Here is a 16,084-nt window from a genome sequence, read left to right as displayed (position 1 = left end):
TGGTGTTTCAGTGGCACAAAGAAATGGCCAATATATGTTGTAAGATCTGGAAAAGAATACTGGAAACAAAGATGTAGGGTGTTCCCATCCACTCTGAAAAGCTGTGACGCCTCTGGGAAGTGTCTTACCTTCTCTGAATCTCATCCCTCAGGGGGACCTAACACTCCCCCCTGCCCCCTGCTGTCCACCTCTTAGAACTGTATGAAATATCAAGAGAGACAATACGGATGAAGGGAAGTGTAAGCCACAAGCCTTACACAGATGTAAAGGATCATCATTGCAGAATGGAGACCCAGGTCATGATTCCATCCATCCATTCATTCACCTAGTATGATGGCTAATTTTTTGTGGCCATTTGGCTGGGCCACAGTACCCAGATATTTGGTCAAGTGTTATTCTAGATGTTTCTGTGAAGGTATTTTTTAGATGAGATTAATATTTAAATCAGCAGACTTTGAGAAAGCAGATGACCATCCATAACGTGAATGGGCTTCATCCAAGCAGTTGAAGGTCTTAATAGAAAAAGACTGACCTCCCTGGAAGAAAAGGGAATTCTGCCAGCAGATTCTCCCCTGGGTCTCCAGCCTGCCGGCCTTCCCACACAGTTTGGACTTGCCAGCCTCCATGACTGTGTGTTTTCTCTCTCTCTTCTACACACACACACACACACACACACACACACACACACACACACACACACGCATGCATCCTGTTGGTTCTGCTTCTCTAGAGAGCCCTGACTAATACACCTCCTATTTACTGAGTACCTGGGTAGGATTCAAAGTGGGGCAAGAGAGACATAGCCCTGCTTTCATGAAGCTTATGGCCAATAAGGAGACCCACTAAACATGGAACTATAGAGATCAGTTATCTATAGGGTGATGAATGCAACGAAGAGAAACTTTGGGTGCTATGAAAACACGTAATGGGGCACCTAACCAGGGAAATCTTCCTCAAGGAAGTGGCATTTCTGCGGATATCCCTGGGATGGGCAGGAACCAGCCAAGCAGAAGCTGAGCAGAGAAACAGCAGGACCTCTAGACAAGAGCAAGTTTTCTGGTGCTTCTTGCCCAGGCTCTGGCCGCTTGCACTTAGAACCAGAGCAGACAGCCTGATTTCAGAGCCGTGTAGCTGGTGGTAGTCTGAATGGCGTTTTATTCGCCCTCGAGTCCTTTGGGGCCCCTGTAGGGTGCTACTTTTACCGTGTTCTATAGAATGGGGGACGGAGTGGGGGAAGGCAGACCAACAATCCTGCTCTCTGATCTTCCCATTTCCTGTGATTTTTAACTTGCCACTGTTTTACATGACACAGTGCAGGGAGTATTTTACTGATTGGGTTTTTAAAACTTTGCCCTTCATTGAAAACCTTCTGGTACAAATACGGCAAAACCTTTTCTCAAAATACTTAAAACAAGGAACAGATCAAGTTCACGATTTGATTAGCTACAGCTGGCACACTGCTTCACTAATGAATCCACCAAATATTCATTGTTGGTGGTAAGGAGATCTCAGCTAAGCTGCAAATAAACAAAATTTCTATCTGAATAGTTGGCTGTAGCATGGAACACACAGGCAAGACCAAGGGAACAGGAAAAGAAACTTGGAAGGAATTTTGTCCCTAGCGCTAAATGCTACTGTCATGGTTCTATTTCTGTTGTTTCATCTAGAAAGTCAAATACTCAGATTCAATGCTGGAACTTAGAGGTTGGTTTGTGGACCATATGTTTGTTCACCTGTCCCCAATTCATGTATTGAAATCCTAACCCACAAGGTGATGGTATTTGGAGGTGGGGCCTTTGGGAGGTGATTAGGTCATCAGGGTGGCGCCCTCATGAATGGGATTAGTGTCCTTAGAAGAAGAGACAGGAGAGCTTGCTTGTGCTCTCTCTCTGCTCTCTACCATGTGAAATACAACAAGAAGGTGACTGTCTGCAAATCAGGAAGAGAGCTCTCATCAGATACCAGATCTGCCAGCACCTTGACCTTGGACTGCTCAGCCTTCAGAATTGAGAGAAATAAGTGTTTGTTGTTTCAGTCACCCAGTCTATGGTATTTTTGTGATAGTAGCTGGAACGGATGAAGACAGCATCACAGAACAGAGCTAACCTGAACTTGTAAAGCAATATGAGAGAACGTAGGGAGTCTTATGTTGTGGCTGTCAGGAGCTAGAGGATTTTTATTTCAGACACTATCTAATAATCTAAGCAAAATATGTTTTGCTTTTAAGAATGTGTCAGAACGATTTTCCCCCTCCATAATGATACATTTTAGTTCAGTGAAGCATTAGAAAGGAATTCAAATGTTTTGCTATGCTAGTCATTGAGTAGGCAAGAAGAGCGTTTCCTACTCTGAGGCACAAAGGACAACTTTCTAATTAACTCAGCAGTTTGGACTCACCATTTTTTAAAATAAAACATTACTATCAATCCCATTTTAATGGGATAATTATAGCAAATCATGATTAACTTCTCTTTCAGCCATCAACAAGAGAAAGACGCAGAAAGATAAGATGTTAGAAATGTTAGCTTAAAATATACCTACTGTTCCCGTACTCTTGATATCAGTTATTGTCTAACTGTGCTGAGCCAGACTAAAATGTGGGTTTTGGACAAAGAATGATCAAAAGCCCTATTCTGGCATTATCATCCATCTTATTGCCCTTTGTTTAATTGAGAAAGTGGCATTGATTCCAGAGAGAATTCCCTCATTTTATCTCGTGTTTTCATTCCGTAAGTCAGGATGCTAATTAGGGATTCCAGGTATTCAGGGAGGCCCCAAACCTATCCTCCAATTATGGTAAAGGTTTATAGCCTTTAAAAAGCCCCTTTAGAAAAATCACCTTCCACCTCCTTCCACACAAGTATGTGCATGTGTGCGCGCGCACACACACACACACACACACACACACACATCCCCCTATCGGTTCCACTTAATACCTAAAAAAATAGAGTCTTATAATTGAAGCTGAAAGTCACATCAAGGGGGAAAAGCTTAAGAATCACTCAAATTCTGCCTTAAAGTCTTCATGACTTTCATGATCTTTCACACCCCAAAGCTTAAATTTTTGTCTTCTCCCACAAAAATGGGTTGACAAGTTACTTCATCTTGTTGGGCCTCAGTTTCTTCCTATGCACGGTGGGAGGACTGGACAAGATGGTCTTTGGGAAAACTTCTCAGTGAGGGATGTTGACGGTGCTTGCACATCGCCACAGTGCCAGCACTAGGCAGCAGCATCTCCCCGATGTCACCCTCCCAGGGCAACTCGGGTGCTGAGGAGTAAGCAGGGCCAAGGACCACTAGGGTCTTGTCCTTTAGATGCTCTTGGTGTTTCTGCCTCATTGCAACAGCTCCGTCACGCAGCTCTATCATTCAGCACTACACAGTGCTCAATGCCCAGTCAGGATGCCTAGTAGTAAATAGACTTAACGTTAAAATACTCAACACTTTTTGGGTGTCCTTTATGTAATCTGGCATTGAAAGGGTACAAACTTCCTCCCTGCTTACCCAAGAGTCCTTTCATACAGTTTGCTCTGTGTAGATATTTCAGGCAAAGAAAACCAGAAAACGAGTATTTTATATATAATGTGCCATCCTATCAGAAATCTGATGTAATTAAACTGAAATGTGCTCCTTACCCTTCCCGTTCTCGACCTAATAACGAAGCCAACAGAAAATGATATCCATACAACTTGGTCAGCTGTCTTAAAGGCAGTCATGTTAAGAATGAAGAAAAACAGTGGCCGCCGTGCTTTCTTTTACACGCGGCTTACCACGACGTTTCTGTCCAGGGGCCTTTAATGGAGAACATCTTCCTAATACTTCCCCGTCTTTGCAAGAATGAGCCTGCTAAATTCAAGAGTGGCATGGCAGGGGGTGTAGAAAAGACTCTCTCCCCATCACTTAGCAGCGCAGTCAGGCTCCAGAAGCAGCGCTCTGGGCAGCGGCACCTACAGTTCCTGAGCTCCGGTTTCCGGTAGCGGAGCATCATGCTGCGCATGTGCGGCGGAGGGGGACGGGCTCTAGGACAGGTGCGTGCACCTCTGCATACACGGCAGCGTGGGTGGGGGGAGAAGAAACCGCGAAGATTAATGAGTCAGAACATTTTCCCTTGAGTCAGAACATTTTCCCTAAGTCTCCTTTCTCTGGAGATGCAGGCTGGAGGAAGGGTCAAAATAAGAAAGAAAGGAAGGAGAAAAAAACCAAACTCTAACTACAGGAGCTTAGCCGAGTCAACCACAACCAACCGAACACAGAAAAGAACTGCAATTAGGGACTGGAAGGTCACATGAGTTTATTTCCCAGAAGAGCTAACAATTCAATTTTCAAAGCTATCAGGCCAGCTATCCTGATGAATGTGCATGTATTATTTACACAGTCTATTTCTCCCCACCACACAAAGCACACCAAAATAGAAAGCTCACGATTCCTTTCTACTGTCTGGCGTGTGTAAGGGGGGAGTAATCACTGGTGAGTAGTGGGATCGAGAATTTTCCATCACATTAGAATACCTGAAATGAACGTTACAGACTGACTCAAATCTTTTCTCTCTGATAAAGCTTCAGGATGAGGAATGGTAGAAATGATAATGAGGAATTTGATAATTTGCATACTATTTAAATAACCCGGACCTTGGTGGGCTGGAAGGCATGAAATTTTCTCCTTGGTATAACCTGGCATCATTTCCTGAACAAGAGAGAGCTACATCAGCCATTTCTACTTGTTGAACAAATGAATAAGAGCTACATTTGTACCTTAAAAAAATCTTATTTTAATCTAATTTTTCTATCTTATTGTTTTCCTCTTGTAATGAGAACATAAATTGAACAGTTATCTTGGCTTCTTCTTCCTCACAGTGTCACAAGGGTTTAGTAATCGAATGACTTCTGCTCTAAAAACGTTAAGAAATCTGTAAAGGGAAAGAATCTCTACTGAAAAGCACACATGGTTCGTTTATTTTTTTTACCATGCTATTAGTTTACTACCAAATAAGTGGAAGTTTAGAATTAAACTAAACCTAGATAATATAGGACCTGGTAAATGAGCGAAGTAGTGAGTGAGAGTGAGTGTGTGTGTGTGTGTGTGTGTACATGTGTGTTGCGGGGAGAGATGTTATTTCGAGAATATATGTTTTATGTTTTAACAGAGGTCAAAATATGTTGCTGCCAGGTTTGAAAAGTAGTGCTAAATAAGAGGCAGATGACTTAAAATCGAGGACTGTGAAGAAAAAAGAATAATGCCTCCAGCCTTTATTGCATAAGAAAGATAATTTAGCCAAACAAGCAAGTCTATTTCTAAATCGCAACTCCAAGGACTCTGCGGAATTGTCTGCCTTGGGGCTGCACTGTCTACAGAGGAGAAATCTCAGTGAGGCACTTGGGGAATGCACAGATGGATGGGCATGAGTGGCGATGGGGATCCAGTGTGACAGATACCACACAACCCTTCTTCTACCCAGACTAGGGATAAGCAGGGGACCCCAGGAGAAGGAAACAGCGTTTGTAGCTCAGGAGTGATGGCTGAGGCTGAACGCCAGGCAGACATTTTCACAGGGCCTCGAGTTCATGGAGATCAGGATATACACTCCCACTTCCTTTGCAGGCATGTGGCCCAGAGCAGCCAACCAGCTTCTGTGTACTGTCCCCAGCAGTGGCACCTCCTGCAGTACCTGGCACACAGTATGTCTACAGATATTCACCGAGTGAATCGAGTAGGATAAGCCCTCCTCAACCTGTCTCCAGCTCAATTTTCCATAATTATTCATGTTCGTTTCATCCAATTTTTATGATCTTTTCAAATTCTATAGAGTCTCTTCTCTTGTTGCTAGCACCCACCTATATGAGTTTTCTTATATTCCCAAAACATATCTGGGGGAACAAAGGCTGAGCGGTGATGATTCCATCTTTTTGAGGCATTCCTGGAGATTATGAAGTTTTGAAAAGAAGGCTTCTCTTCCCTTCATGCTTCATGTATTTCCCTTCAGGAATACTGCCAGGAAGAGTAGAATTAACAAGGTGAATTGTCATCATCATGAATGTGACTGGGGCCATTACCATTCTCACCTTTAAAAGCATTTATGCACCCGTGGTGGGGCTGCAGAGCTAAATACTGAGTGAGTTAAACAGATAAGACGCTTTGCTCTAGAAGCTTGTAATCCAATACTAAGTGTTCTGACACACCAACAAATGAACCTTAAACATGGATGTTAATTAATTGTGCAAACAAATTTCATGAAGAGCTTTTACTGGCTTAGGAGAAGGAACCATTTTCAAACAGATTAGAAATATCATTTACATAAAGCCAAACCCATGAAATATAAACAGGGACTAAGCTGCTTTGATCCACTAATCATCTTTATCTATTCATTAAAAATGTCTCTACAAGACCACTTAGTACTATAGCTTCTTTATATAACTCGAAAGTTAGGCAGAATTATTTGAAGTCTGTGATTCCAACTTTTCCCTAAGTCAAATAGTCCTCCATATTGATCCGAGTCGGTGAGATGTCTAAGGCTGTTATAATGACTAGATCATAGGTGCTGTCGGGGCAGGCATTCTGCCTGTGTGTCCATCAGGGCAAGCCTAGAGCCCAGCACAGGGCCTGACACATAGAAGGTGCCCAATAAATATCTGCTGTGTGCCAAGTACTGCTCTAGGTGCCAGGGATTCTGAGGCGTTTCCTGTGTTGTGGGCGTGTTGTGATTCAGCTCCAAGTGCACTGAGGTTACCCCAAGTTCTTCCATCCCTGTGGCCTCCAGAAAAGCTTTGGCCTCAAGATGCACTTGGTGGCCAGCAACGACTCCGGGTGGAGAAAGGGGTGCGGGGAGGGAGGAAGTTGTTGCTGGAAATCACCGGCAGTGGGACAAGGGGAGGGGTCAGTGTAGAACCTCCGACTCGCTGTGTGTCTACCATGGCCCATCACTGCCCTTTCTCTCCCATCCATGACTCTGAAAAGGGACACATGTCCTTCTCCACTGGATGGAGGCGACTGCTTCCCAATTTATTTTGCTACCATTATGGTCCCGTTACATTCTTGTCTCCACTCAGATTTTTAAAGGTCATGTATATCTAGAGGCCACCCAGTGAGACGGAAGAGAATAAAATGTCTTACAGGTCCTGACCTCTGGGCTTGACTCAGAAGGCACTGGAAAATCGGGGCCTCCATTGTCTTGTCTACAAATGAGGAGAGCTCTAAACAAACCCACAAAAGCCTGTCTTCAGGTCTCCTGAGGAAGTCCTTGGTGGTTAAGGATAAGAGGTGGGGAGAAGTGGCGTCAGCTGTGCTGGGTTTGTTCCCCATCCCGCCTCAAGGGCCCCCCCCCGCCCCGCCCAGGTTAAGTAATTAAGTTGCTTTTGGCAGTTCAATCAAGCTTTTCTACTTCAGATGTAATGATCTCTATATAGCGCCATTTCTTTTATGTTCTGTATGAAACTGCACTGTATTTCTTTGAAACGTTAACATGTAAATTATGCAACAGAGATAAACCTACGGGGATTTTTCCATATGGATAAGAGGAATGCAGTGCCAGGTTGTAGTGGACTCTCGGGGTGGGGAAAGCATGAGTCTGGGAAATGGGCCTCCACCACGTTCAGACAGTTGGCGCCTCCGTGGCAGAGTCAAGGCCAGGCCGTCTGGCTTTCTGGGAAGCACACGGCTCACCAGGAGGAAGCATGATGGGAGGTGTGCTCGCGGACCTCTGGCTTCAAGCACACGTCCTCAAGTAAAAGTATATAATTACACTGCCCTCCAGAAAGCACACCCCCTCCCACTGTCACTTTCTCGCCACCAATGCCCCAACCCCCATGCTCAGTAGGACAGCTGCCGTGAGGCCACTCGTCAGACAGAAGTCACACCTTCTGCCACCTTCTGTGACACCCAGTCTCTGGTGACCCCACTTCCATGGACAAACTCCGGGCTTCCTGCATTCCTGGCTGGTTAATGTCACCCTATCTCTCCCACTGAAAGAAGCACATCGGACTGCAAATGAGAGAAAGGGATAGTATTTTACGTTAAAAAAATAAGTGTGTGGTTTGCAAGCTTTAGTGTGTGAATGATAATAATATTAATTGTAGTTATACCTGGTCTTATGCTGCTCATCTTACTTATAATTATACTTTTAACTGGCTCCTACACAGAGTACATCATGAAACCAAGATTAGACCAGTGCCTTCCAGATTACTTCCGTGCAAGTCCCAGGTCACCCTGGCTGGAAACAGTCTTTCTGCTGGTTCAGTCCCTGACTGGTGCCCTGATCCCCTTGTCTCAGAATTCCAGGGACGGGGGGAGGGATGGGGGAAGGAAGGGAGAGAAGACCCTAGGCTTGGGGACCAGGCCCACCTGAAGATGTATCTGTATCAACCCTTTTAGGAACCAGAGACTGGGCCACTGTTATAGATGCAGGAAGATAGTTTCTTATGTGGTTCATTTCGAGGTGTCCCAGACAGGGCCGTAGTGGGGTATATGAGTACTACAGGTTGGCTAATAGTCTGGTACCTCTTTAGAGCGACAGCATTTAAATATTGATTCACATGTACTCAGAAGAGAAGTAGGGTGTCACTCAGAGCAGGAGAGGAGAAGGAGACTGCAGTGGAGACATTCGATGTCACTGTGTCCAGGGCGGTTCAGCTCCGGTACCAAAGTTTCAAAACTCCTCTTAGCAAAACCAAAGTCCACGCACACTTAAAAATAGCTCACAAGGTAAATTTTCTGTTATGTGTACCTTACCACAATTCAATTGTTTTCTACAGTTTTGAAAGCCCTGCAGTTACTTGTACCCACCCTCCTTAGAAGGCAGCCCCTCAGTCATCCACTATGACCGCAGTGTGTGTGCCCTCGCGGGGATGCCACTCCCACCTGCATGATTCCTGCTCGTGTGGTTTCCTCCATCTCCCTCCCTGGCCAGTGATGCTAGAGCAGCCCTCGCAGGCTGCCTGGTCTCCTACTTTACCTCTGGGCCTGGGAAAGCCCCGCCCAATGCCATGGAACATTCCAGGACTGGATGCTTTCCGTTAGAATAAACATTGCTCTATTCAACATAATCTTAAAATGTAGACTCTGTTGGAAGGAGTAACTTAGCAAGTTAGGACTTTCCCAGTGGGTGATGAAATAGGGGGTGGGAGGGTATGGGAGGAGGCAGGAGAAATCATTGAGAAAAGGGAGAAAAGCACCAAGGAAGAAGGGCAGAGGGTGTGGGGTAAACTCCAGGAGGACCACTGGTGAGGCTGAGGCCACTGAAGACCGTGAACCCGGGAAGAATCACGGTGAGGGTCAAGGTGAAAGGGAATCAGTGACCTAAATAAGTAAAACCGTCCACATAGTTGAGCAGCCACTCCCTTCAGCAAGACTTGCAACCTCCCGAAAGGAGTCCTGTTAAGCGGGTGGTGGGAGACTGGCAAGGTGGTGTGTACCACCCTCCTTCTGAGGAAAGTAAAAGAAAGAAAACAGCCACCGCTTTCTTCAACTAAATGTTTTTATAAGTGACAGCTTATTTACCCATTGAAGAGTAAACCATAAGTTACTTCACCCAGACGTTTATCTCAGAAGAGACAGAGTTAAGAGATGACATCTAAAAACGAAGTTACCCCAAACATAGCTGAGCCAGGTCTCATGATGGTGTTTCTACATCTCATCGTAATGTTCCCCATCTCTTTCTAAGCGGTTCTAACAATTCAAAATTGCATTTCTTGGCTAGAATGGCACACGGCAAATGCTCCCCAGAAATCCCACCAGTGGTCTGGTTCAAAAGTAGAACTTGGGATTTCTCTGAAGGGGAGGAACAATGAAACTGTACCAGGGAAGTGACGAAGCATCTTCACGTCTTATTCCTATACCGTGTCTCTTGGTCTCTCCTGCCTCTGCCTCTGTCTTTTGTGTTATGGGGTCTTTTCTTTAATTGGGTACAGTTCTGTCAAACAATACAAGGCTGTTTTCTTTCTGCCAAAATCAAACCACATCTCCAATAACTGGAATGTCTTAATTTACTACTAGTATACGTAACCAAAGAAAATTCTAAAGTACTTCCAAACGACTTTCATTTCTTCTCCTTCTCTCTCCGACACCTTCTTGTTTTAGCAAACAAACCGAGCCCTCATTCTCGTCCTTGCCTTTGATGCAGAGCCCCACACACAGAGCCAGCGTGGCACATGGCACAGGTGCCTACCTTGCCCAGGCCCGGGGTGTCCTTCACCTTGTTGACGGCCCTCAGCAGGCAGGGCGGGGCAGGGGGCGGGGAAGTCTGCAGAATCCCGCTGAAGCTGGTGGCAAAGAGAGGTGGCTCGGCAACAGAAGGAGTGGAAGGCCGATGTTTCTTCTTTTTAGAAGATAGATTTAACTTCTGGGCAGCTCTGGAGGGAAAAATTCAGAAAAAGACAATAAAGGAAAAAGCATATTCACAATTCACAAAAAGTATATATTCACAATCAGATACGCTAGGGTCACTTTCTGTTCCTTCTCTTAAAGAAGCCCCTAATTCTGGTTGCAGCTAAACGGTTCTCTCTTCTTCCTCTGAGTGCCTGGTGGTAGCCCCTGACTGCAACCGAGTGAACCCAGGGAGCTGCCCGGTCACTTACACGGCAGAGCGACACCACAGCATTGCACGGTCCTGCAGCTGCGATCTACAAAGGATTGTTGGTTTTCCACAAACACTCAGCTTAAGCATGAATAAAGCTGGCCATCTTTGGGGATACACAGCACCTATTAGGTTAATCATTCCATAACTTCTGGTATAAACTCAAATGTGAGAGACCTTATGAATTTTTTAGAAACCCTAACACCTTGTAAAATCCAAACCAGTCTGAGGAAGAACCACGCGGTGACCCCTCGAGGCATGCTGTGGACGTGATTGTGGAAGAAAAACACACACCCCAGCGCAACGGGGAAATACAAATCAAACGGTTTTAGAAACATAACACCCAAACAGAATAAACTCCAGCCAAGGTGCAGGGTTCTGAGACTAGGCGTGGCTCATGTGGAAAACAGGCTTTTATGTAGGGTGGTCTTTCACCACAAAATGCAGTTCCTGGGCAAGTGCAAGGGGTGATACAGTCAGAACCCACAGGGGTGGCAGAGGACGCAAACAGAAAGGTGAGAGGGAAAGTGCCGCATCGTTAATAACATTGATTGTTCATGTCACATCTTCCATCGTTCAAGTGTTCTGCGACACCTAAAACATGACAATCGTATCATAGAGAAGAAGGGAAAATCAGGCAAGGGCATTTCACAGACTGTAACATAATCACTTCTGGGTTCATTCTTGGTGTTTTTCACACTATACTCATGTTCTAAGAATTCCAATTTCCTTACCAAAGGTTATTAAACATTTTAGCTGCTGCTTAAAACAAATGGGCTACCGTGACTTTAGTCTACACATCAAAACCTTACAATCCATCCCGTGTTCTTACCAATTGCATAACAGGTCATAAGCAAAGCAGGCCAAAAAGATTAAATCAGCATCGTTTGCACCCCCTTTCCCCCAACTTCCATCTTAATATCTGAATCTTAAGCTCTGGACTGGTTAGTTTTAATTTTGTATCAGTAATTACCATGCTTTTGACAGATCCCCTGAGCTACAAAATGGCCACCGCACAAATACAGCAAAGAGAATTACCACTTCAAAGCTTCATTTTCCTTAGCTGTAAAACTGAACATCTATTTCACAAGAGTGAAATACAGAGGAATGGGATGCATGAGGAGTGACAGATTTTGATGGAATGATACCCGAACAGTCCCAATGCCATGTGCCAAACTTAGGGACCTCTGCGGTGACTCTACTGTAGGGTGATGAAAAATGAAGACACTAAAAGGAGATTTCCACCATGCTTTCTTTTCCCAAACAGCAAAAAGAAAAACCTAGGAGTAATTTTTTCTCATGCTCTCTTTGTCACTCTTCTTGATGCCGTCCCTCTAAAATGAAAGGTGAAGTGGAATTGTTCAGTGGCTGGTCTGGCGCATCTCTTGGCAGTTTTCCTTATTCTGTGAGATTCTCTCCCTGAACAAACAGTGACTCCTCCAGAGGTGGGTGTGGGCATCGCATTCTTCTGACGCTCACGCCTCTGCTCAGCAGCCCCTTACTGCCCTCAAGTCAGGACGCCTATAGGCAAAGGAGAGTTAGAAAGCAGGTGGAAGATGATGCTCTGCTAGGAACCGAAAGGTGGTGTTTAATCCATTCACGTTAGGATTCTTCTGGATGGCGGCAAAAGGACCAAGGAGCTGCTGTGGGTTCCCGGCCCAAATGTGGAGACAGAGAGGAGGAGTGACACTCAAAGGCAGCTCAGAAGAGGTAGTAGCCTGGTGGCTTCTTTTTTCCTTTCTCTTATATCTACTACCCATGCCCACTTACTCTCCCCACATAGACCCTGCAGAGGAGGAAGCGAGGGTCCTTGAAATGAAAGTATACGAAGGACATTCCCAGGAAGAGCAATCCAGTGCTCTATTCCCCTCTCTCTCTCCCTCTCTCTTTCCTATAACATCACAATTTCACTGTATTACCGCATCATTCCCAAAGGCATATAAACATGCTATTATTTCTCCCACCTCGGAAAAGAAAACACAAGCCCTTCTCTTCATTCTTCTTATCCAGCCAGCTACTGCTCTGTTTCCTGCTCATTTTTGCAGCAAAACTCATGGAAAGTGTTGTCTATACTTGCTTTCTCTAGTTCATCTCCTCCCTTTGCCTATAAGCTCATTGCAGTCAGGCATGTGGCCCATAGCTCCTCTGAAACAGCTCTTGTCAAGGCTGTGAATGACCTCCACGATTGCTAAATGTCATGGTTCTGAGCCCCATCTTACCTGCCCAATCAGAGCACTGACGAGATCCTTCTACTTTTTTATACTTTCTTCTTTAGGTGCCAAGACATCTATGGTGACGGACGTTAACTAGACTTATTGTGGTGAGCACTTTGTAACTTATACAAATCTCGATGTACACCTGATGCTAATATAATGTTGTATGTCAATTATACCTCAATAAAACCAAACAACAACAAAAACACACTAAAACGATTCTACTCGGATATCCAATAGGTATCGTAAACTTGCATCTCTAAAGCTAAATTCCTGATGTTTCTCTAAAAAGCTGTATGCCTTTAGCTTTCCCTGTTTCAGAAAATGGCAATTCCATCCTTACAATGACCCAGACATCTTTGCCTCCTCTTTTTCTCACACCAGACATCCAATCCGTTAGGAAATCTGTTGGCCGTAATTTCGAAATAGATCTATGATCTAACCCCTCTCACCACCTTTACTGATACTGTCTTGGTCTGAGCCACTAACCTCTCTTGCCTGGATTACTGCGGTAGTCTCCTAACTTGTGTCTCTTCTTCTGTTACCTCCCCTGCCACCTCCCAGTGCACTGGCCCAATCTATTTTCCACACAGTTGCCAGACTGATTCTTTTAAAACATAACCAGACAAGACCCTCCATTTTGCTTCTCATCTCATAGTAAAAGCCAAAGTAACTACAATGGCCTATAAGGCCTTCTGTATATCTTCCCTCATATCTGCCAGACCACCTTTCCTACTACTCTCTTCTTCAGTTACTCTGCTCCAGCCATAACAGCCTCCAAACACTCCTGGTACGCTCCCACCTCAGGGCCTTTGCAAAGGCTCTTGCTTCAGCCTGGAATGCTCTGCCCTAGATAGAGATAGGCATACAGCTCCCTCCCTTACCTCCTTTAAATCTTCATTCAAATGACACCTTACCGATGAACCTACCCTGCACACCATAGCAGACTGTAAGATGGCTGCACCAACATGTATCCCCTCCCACATGCTCTTCTATGACATGAAATTGGCAGTTCTCCACTGAGAGGTGGAATCTATTTTCCTTCCCTTTGAACACAAGCAGAACTCTGAAATTGCCTCGACCAACAGAATATGGTGGCAATGATGTTGTATGGTCTCCAGGGTTAGGTCATAAAAAGCAATATGTCTCTCCCACCCCTGGCACTCAGCTTCCACATCACGAGAAGGCCCAGGCCACGTGGAAAAGGCCATGTAGAGAAGAACTGAGGACTCCAGTGAACCACCAGTGTCAACTACCAGACATGTGAGTAAATGAGCCTTTAGACGATTCCAGGTGCCACCCTTCAAGTCTTCTGGCTGAGGCCCAAGGCATCGTGGAGCAGAGGTAAGACATCCCCATTCTGTCTTGTCAGAACTTCTGAACTCCAGAAACCACGAGAGGTAATACACCATCATTGCTGCTTTAAGCCACTAGGTTTGGGGGTAGCTGGCTACATGGCCACCTACTCCCCATCTCCTAATTTCACTTGCCCTGCATGCCTTACCCACCCACCCTCCCCATCATGGCACTTACTATCTTCTAACATAGTAGACGATTTACTTAGTTATCAGGTTTATTGTTTATTGTCTGTTTCCTCTCTAGAATGTAAGTTTCTACAGGGCAGACTGTCATACCTGCGTGTTGAATGACGTGAATAAAGATTGAAGGAACTGGGAACATTTAGCCCGGAGAATATAAACCTGGAGAAAGGGGAAGGAAGAGTTTTTCTAAAAAACTGTCTTTAAAAAAATGAATAAATAACATGTAGCAGGAAGTATTTTTCAAGCAATAATGCCAGATAGCTTCATAGGCCATCATTTTGAATCTCAGAAAACTTTGTGAGGAAAATAATAATAGTACTCCCATTTAACAGACAAAGAAATGAGTCTTAAAGAGTTAAATCCAGATTCCTTGGACTATCTGACCTGAATTTGAACATCCAGCTGCTTCACATATTAGGTAGATAATAGGCAAGTTACTTAAATTCTGATAATGTTTATAATGTGTGTAAAGGGCCTAGCATAGCGCCTGGCATATAGTTGGCATTCAACAATACTATCATCATCAGTATTATTATTACACATATTATTATCAAGCCTCAGTTTCTGCATCATAAGATAGAGCAAAAATATTTTCTACCCTTATGGACATTTTATGAAAATTAAATAAGAGCGCAGGTAAAGAGTTTAGCACACAGGAAGTACTTAATAGATAGTACTTTGGAGGAATATAATACGTGCTGGAGCTGAGACTGAATCTAGGTCTCTGTGCCCCATACTGCTTCAGATCATCTCTGAATAGGCAGCAAAACAGGCAGGTGAAATGTAAAGGCATTGGGGGATTTATAAGTGACAGGGGCATCTTTCTAAAATTGGAGTAATCCATTAGTGATGGGTCTGCTTCATGAAATAGCTTTTGTCATTGAAAGTGTCCAAGTAGTAGCTACAAAACCATTTACAGGGACTATCAGGGAGATGAAAGCATGCACTGGGAACATCAGATGATTTCCAAAATCTCTTCCAATGCAGTTTCTGAAATGATTCCTGGAACCTCTATTTCATTTAGGGAAGCCTCTGTTGGCTTCAATGCAGAAAAATAGGAATGCAGGAAATTATTTGGAGAATACATAAAAAATTACTTCCTTCTGAAAACAGGTATATAAGATAAATACATTAGAAGAATTCTAGAACTTAGAAACCAGTAGAAATCACATTTTAGAGCCATATAGTGTATAAAAACATTTTATTTTAATTTTGACATCACCATCACCAACTGTTTGATCTCTATGTTATATGTTCCGATTTCTTGGAAGTCAGCATCTTCTGATCTTTTTATATAGTACTTCAATGACATGCAGACAGGAGAAGGTTGAAGTACAGAAATCATTCATGTATAATTGTATTATTCAGTGACATAAAGAAGAAGCAATCGTGAAAGAATTGAAAAGGAAAAGACATTTGGGCTAGAGGTGTATTTTGTGTTATTAATGCCTTACACAAGTTTTCTTCATAAGGAAAGGGACAGATGAGTGAGTTGTCTTATAAGATTTTAAACAACAAAAAATTAACCTAAAAAACTATTATAAGTAATATTCACTTGTCTCATTCCTACCATGGACAGTATCACATATTTCCTAGAGCTATTCATCTCTGCACACATCTTTAAATATCCATGGGCTTCATTTAATTCTATGAACCTTATTTCATAGAAAAAAAAAGGTGGCCTCTCTAGCAGGATGAAATTAATATTCACTAAACTCCTATAAAGGAAGTGACACCATGCTAAAGCAGTATCAGACTTGTGAGGA

At 43.9% G+C, this 16,084-nt stretch overlaps 1 protein-coding gene across 1 annotated transcript in view; it reads right to left on the bottom strand.

Moving 5' to 3' along the window:
* KIF26B (kinesin family member 26B) overlaps positions 1-16,084 on the bottom strand; it is a 482,574-nt gene that overhangs the window by 138,351 nt on the left and 328,139 nt on the right. Inside the window, exon 5 of the mRNA XM_065879753.1 lies at positions 10,157-10,340. Coding sequence (XP_065735825.1) covers positions 10,157-10,340 — 184 coding nt within the window. The remainder of the gene's footprint in view (positions 1-10,156; positions 10,341-16,084) is intronic.

The sequence above is a fragment of the Phocoena phocoena genome, chromosome 1 (genome assembly GCF_963924675.1).
Source record: "Phocoena phocoena chromosome 1, mPhoPho1.1, whole genome shotgun sequence".
NCBI classification, from domain to species: domain Eukaryota; kingdom Metazoa; phylum Chordata; class Mammalia; order Artiodactyla; family Phocoenidae; genus Phocoena; species Phocoena phocoena.
The sequence above is the reverse complement of the archived record's forward strand: the minus strand, read 5'-3'. Positions and strand labels throughout refer to the sequence as shown.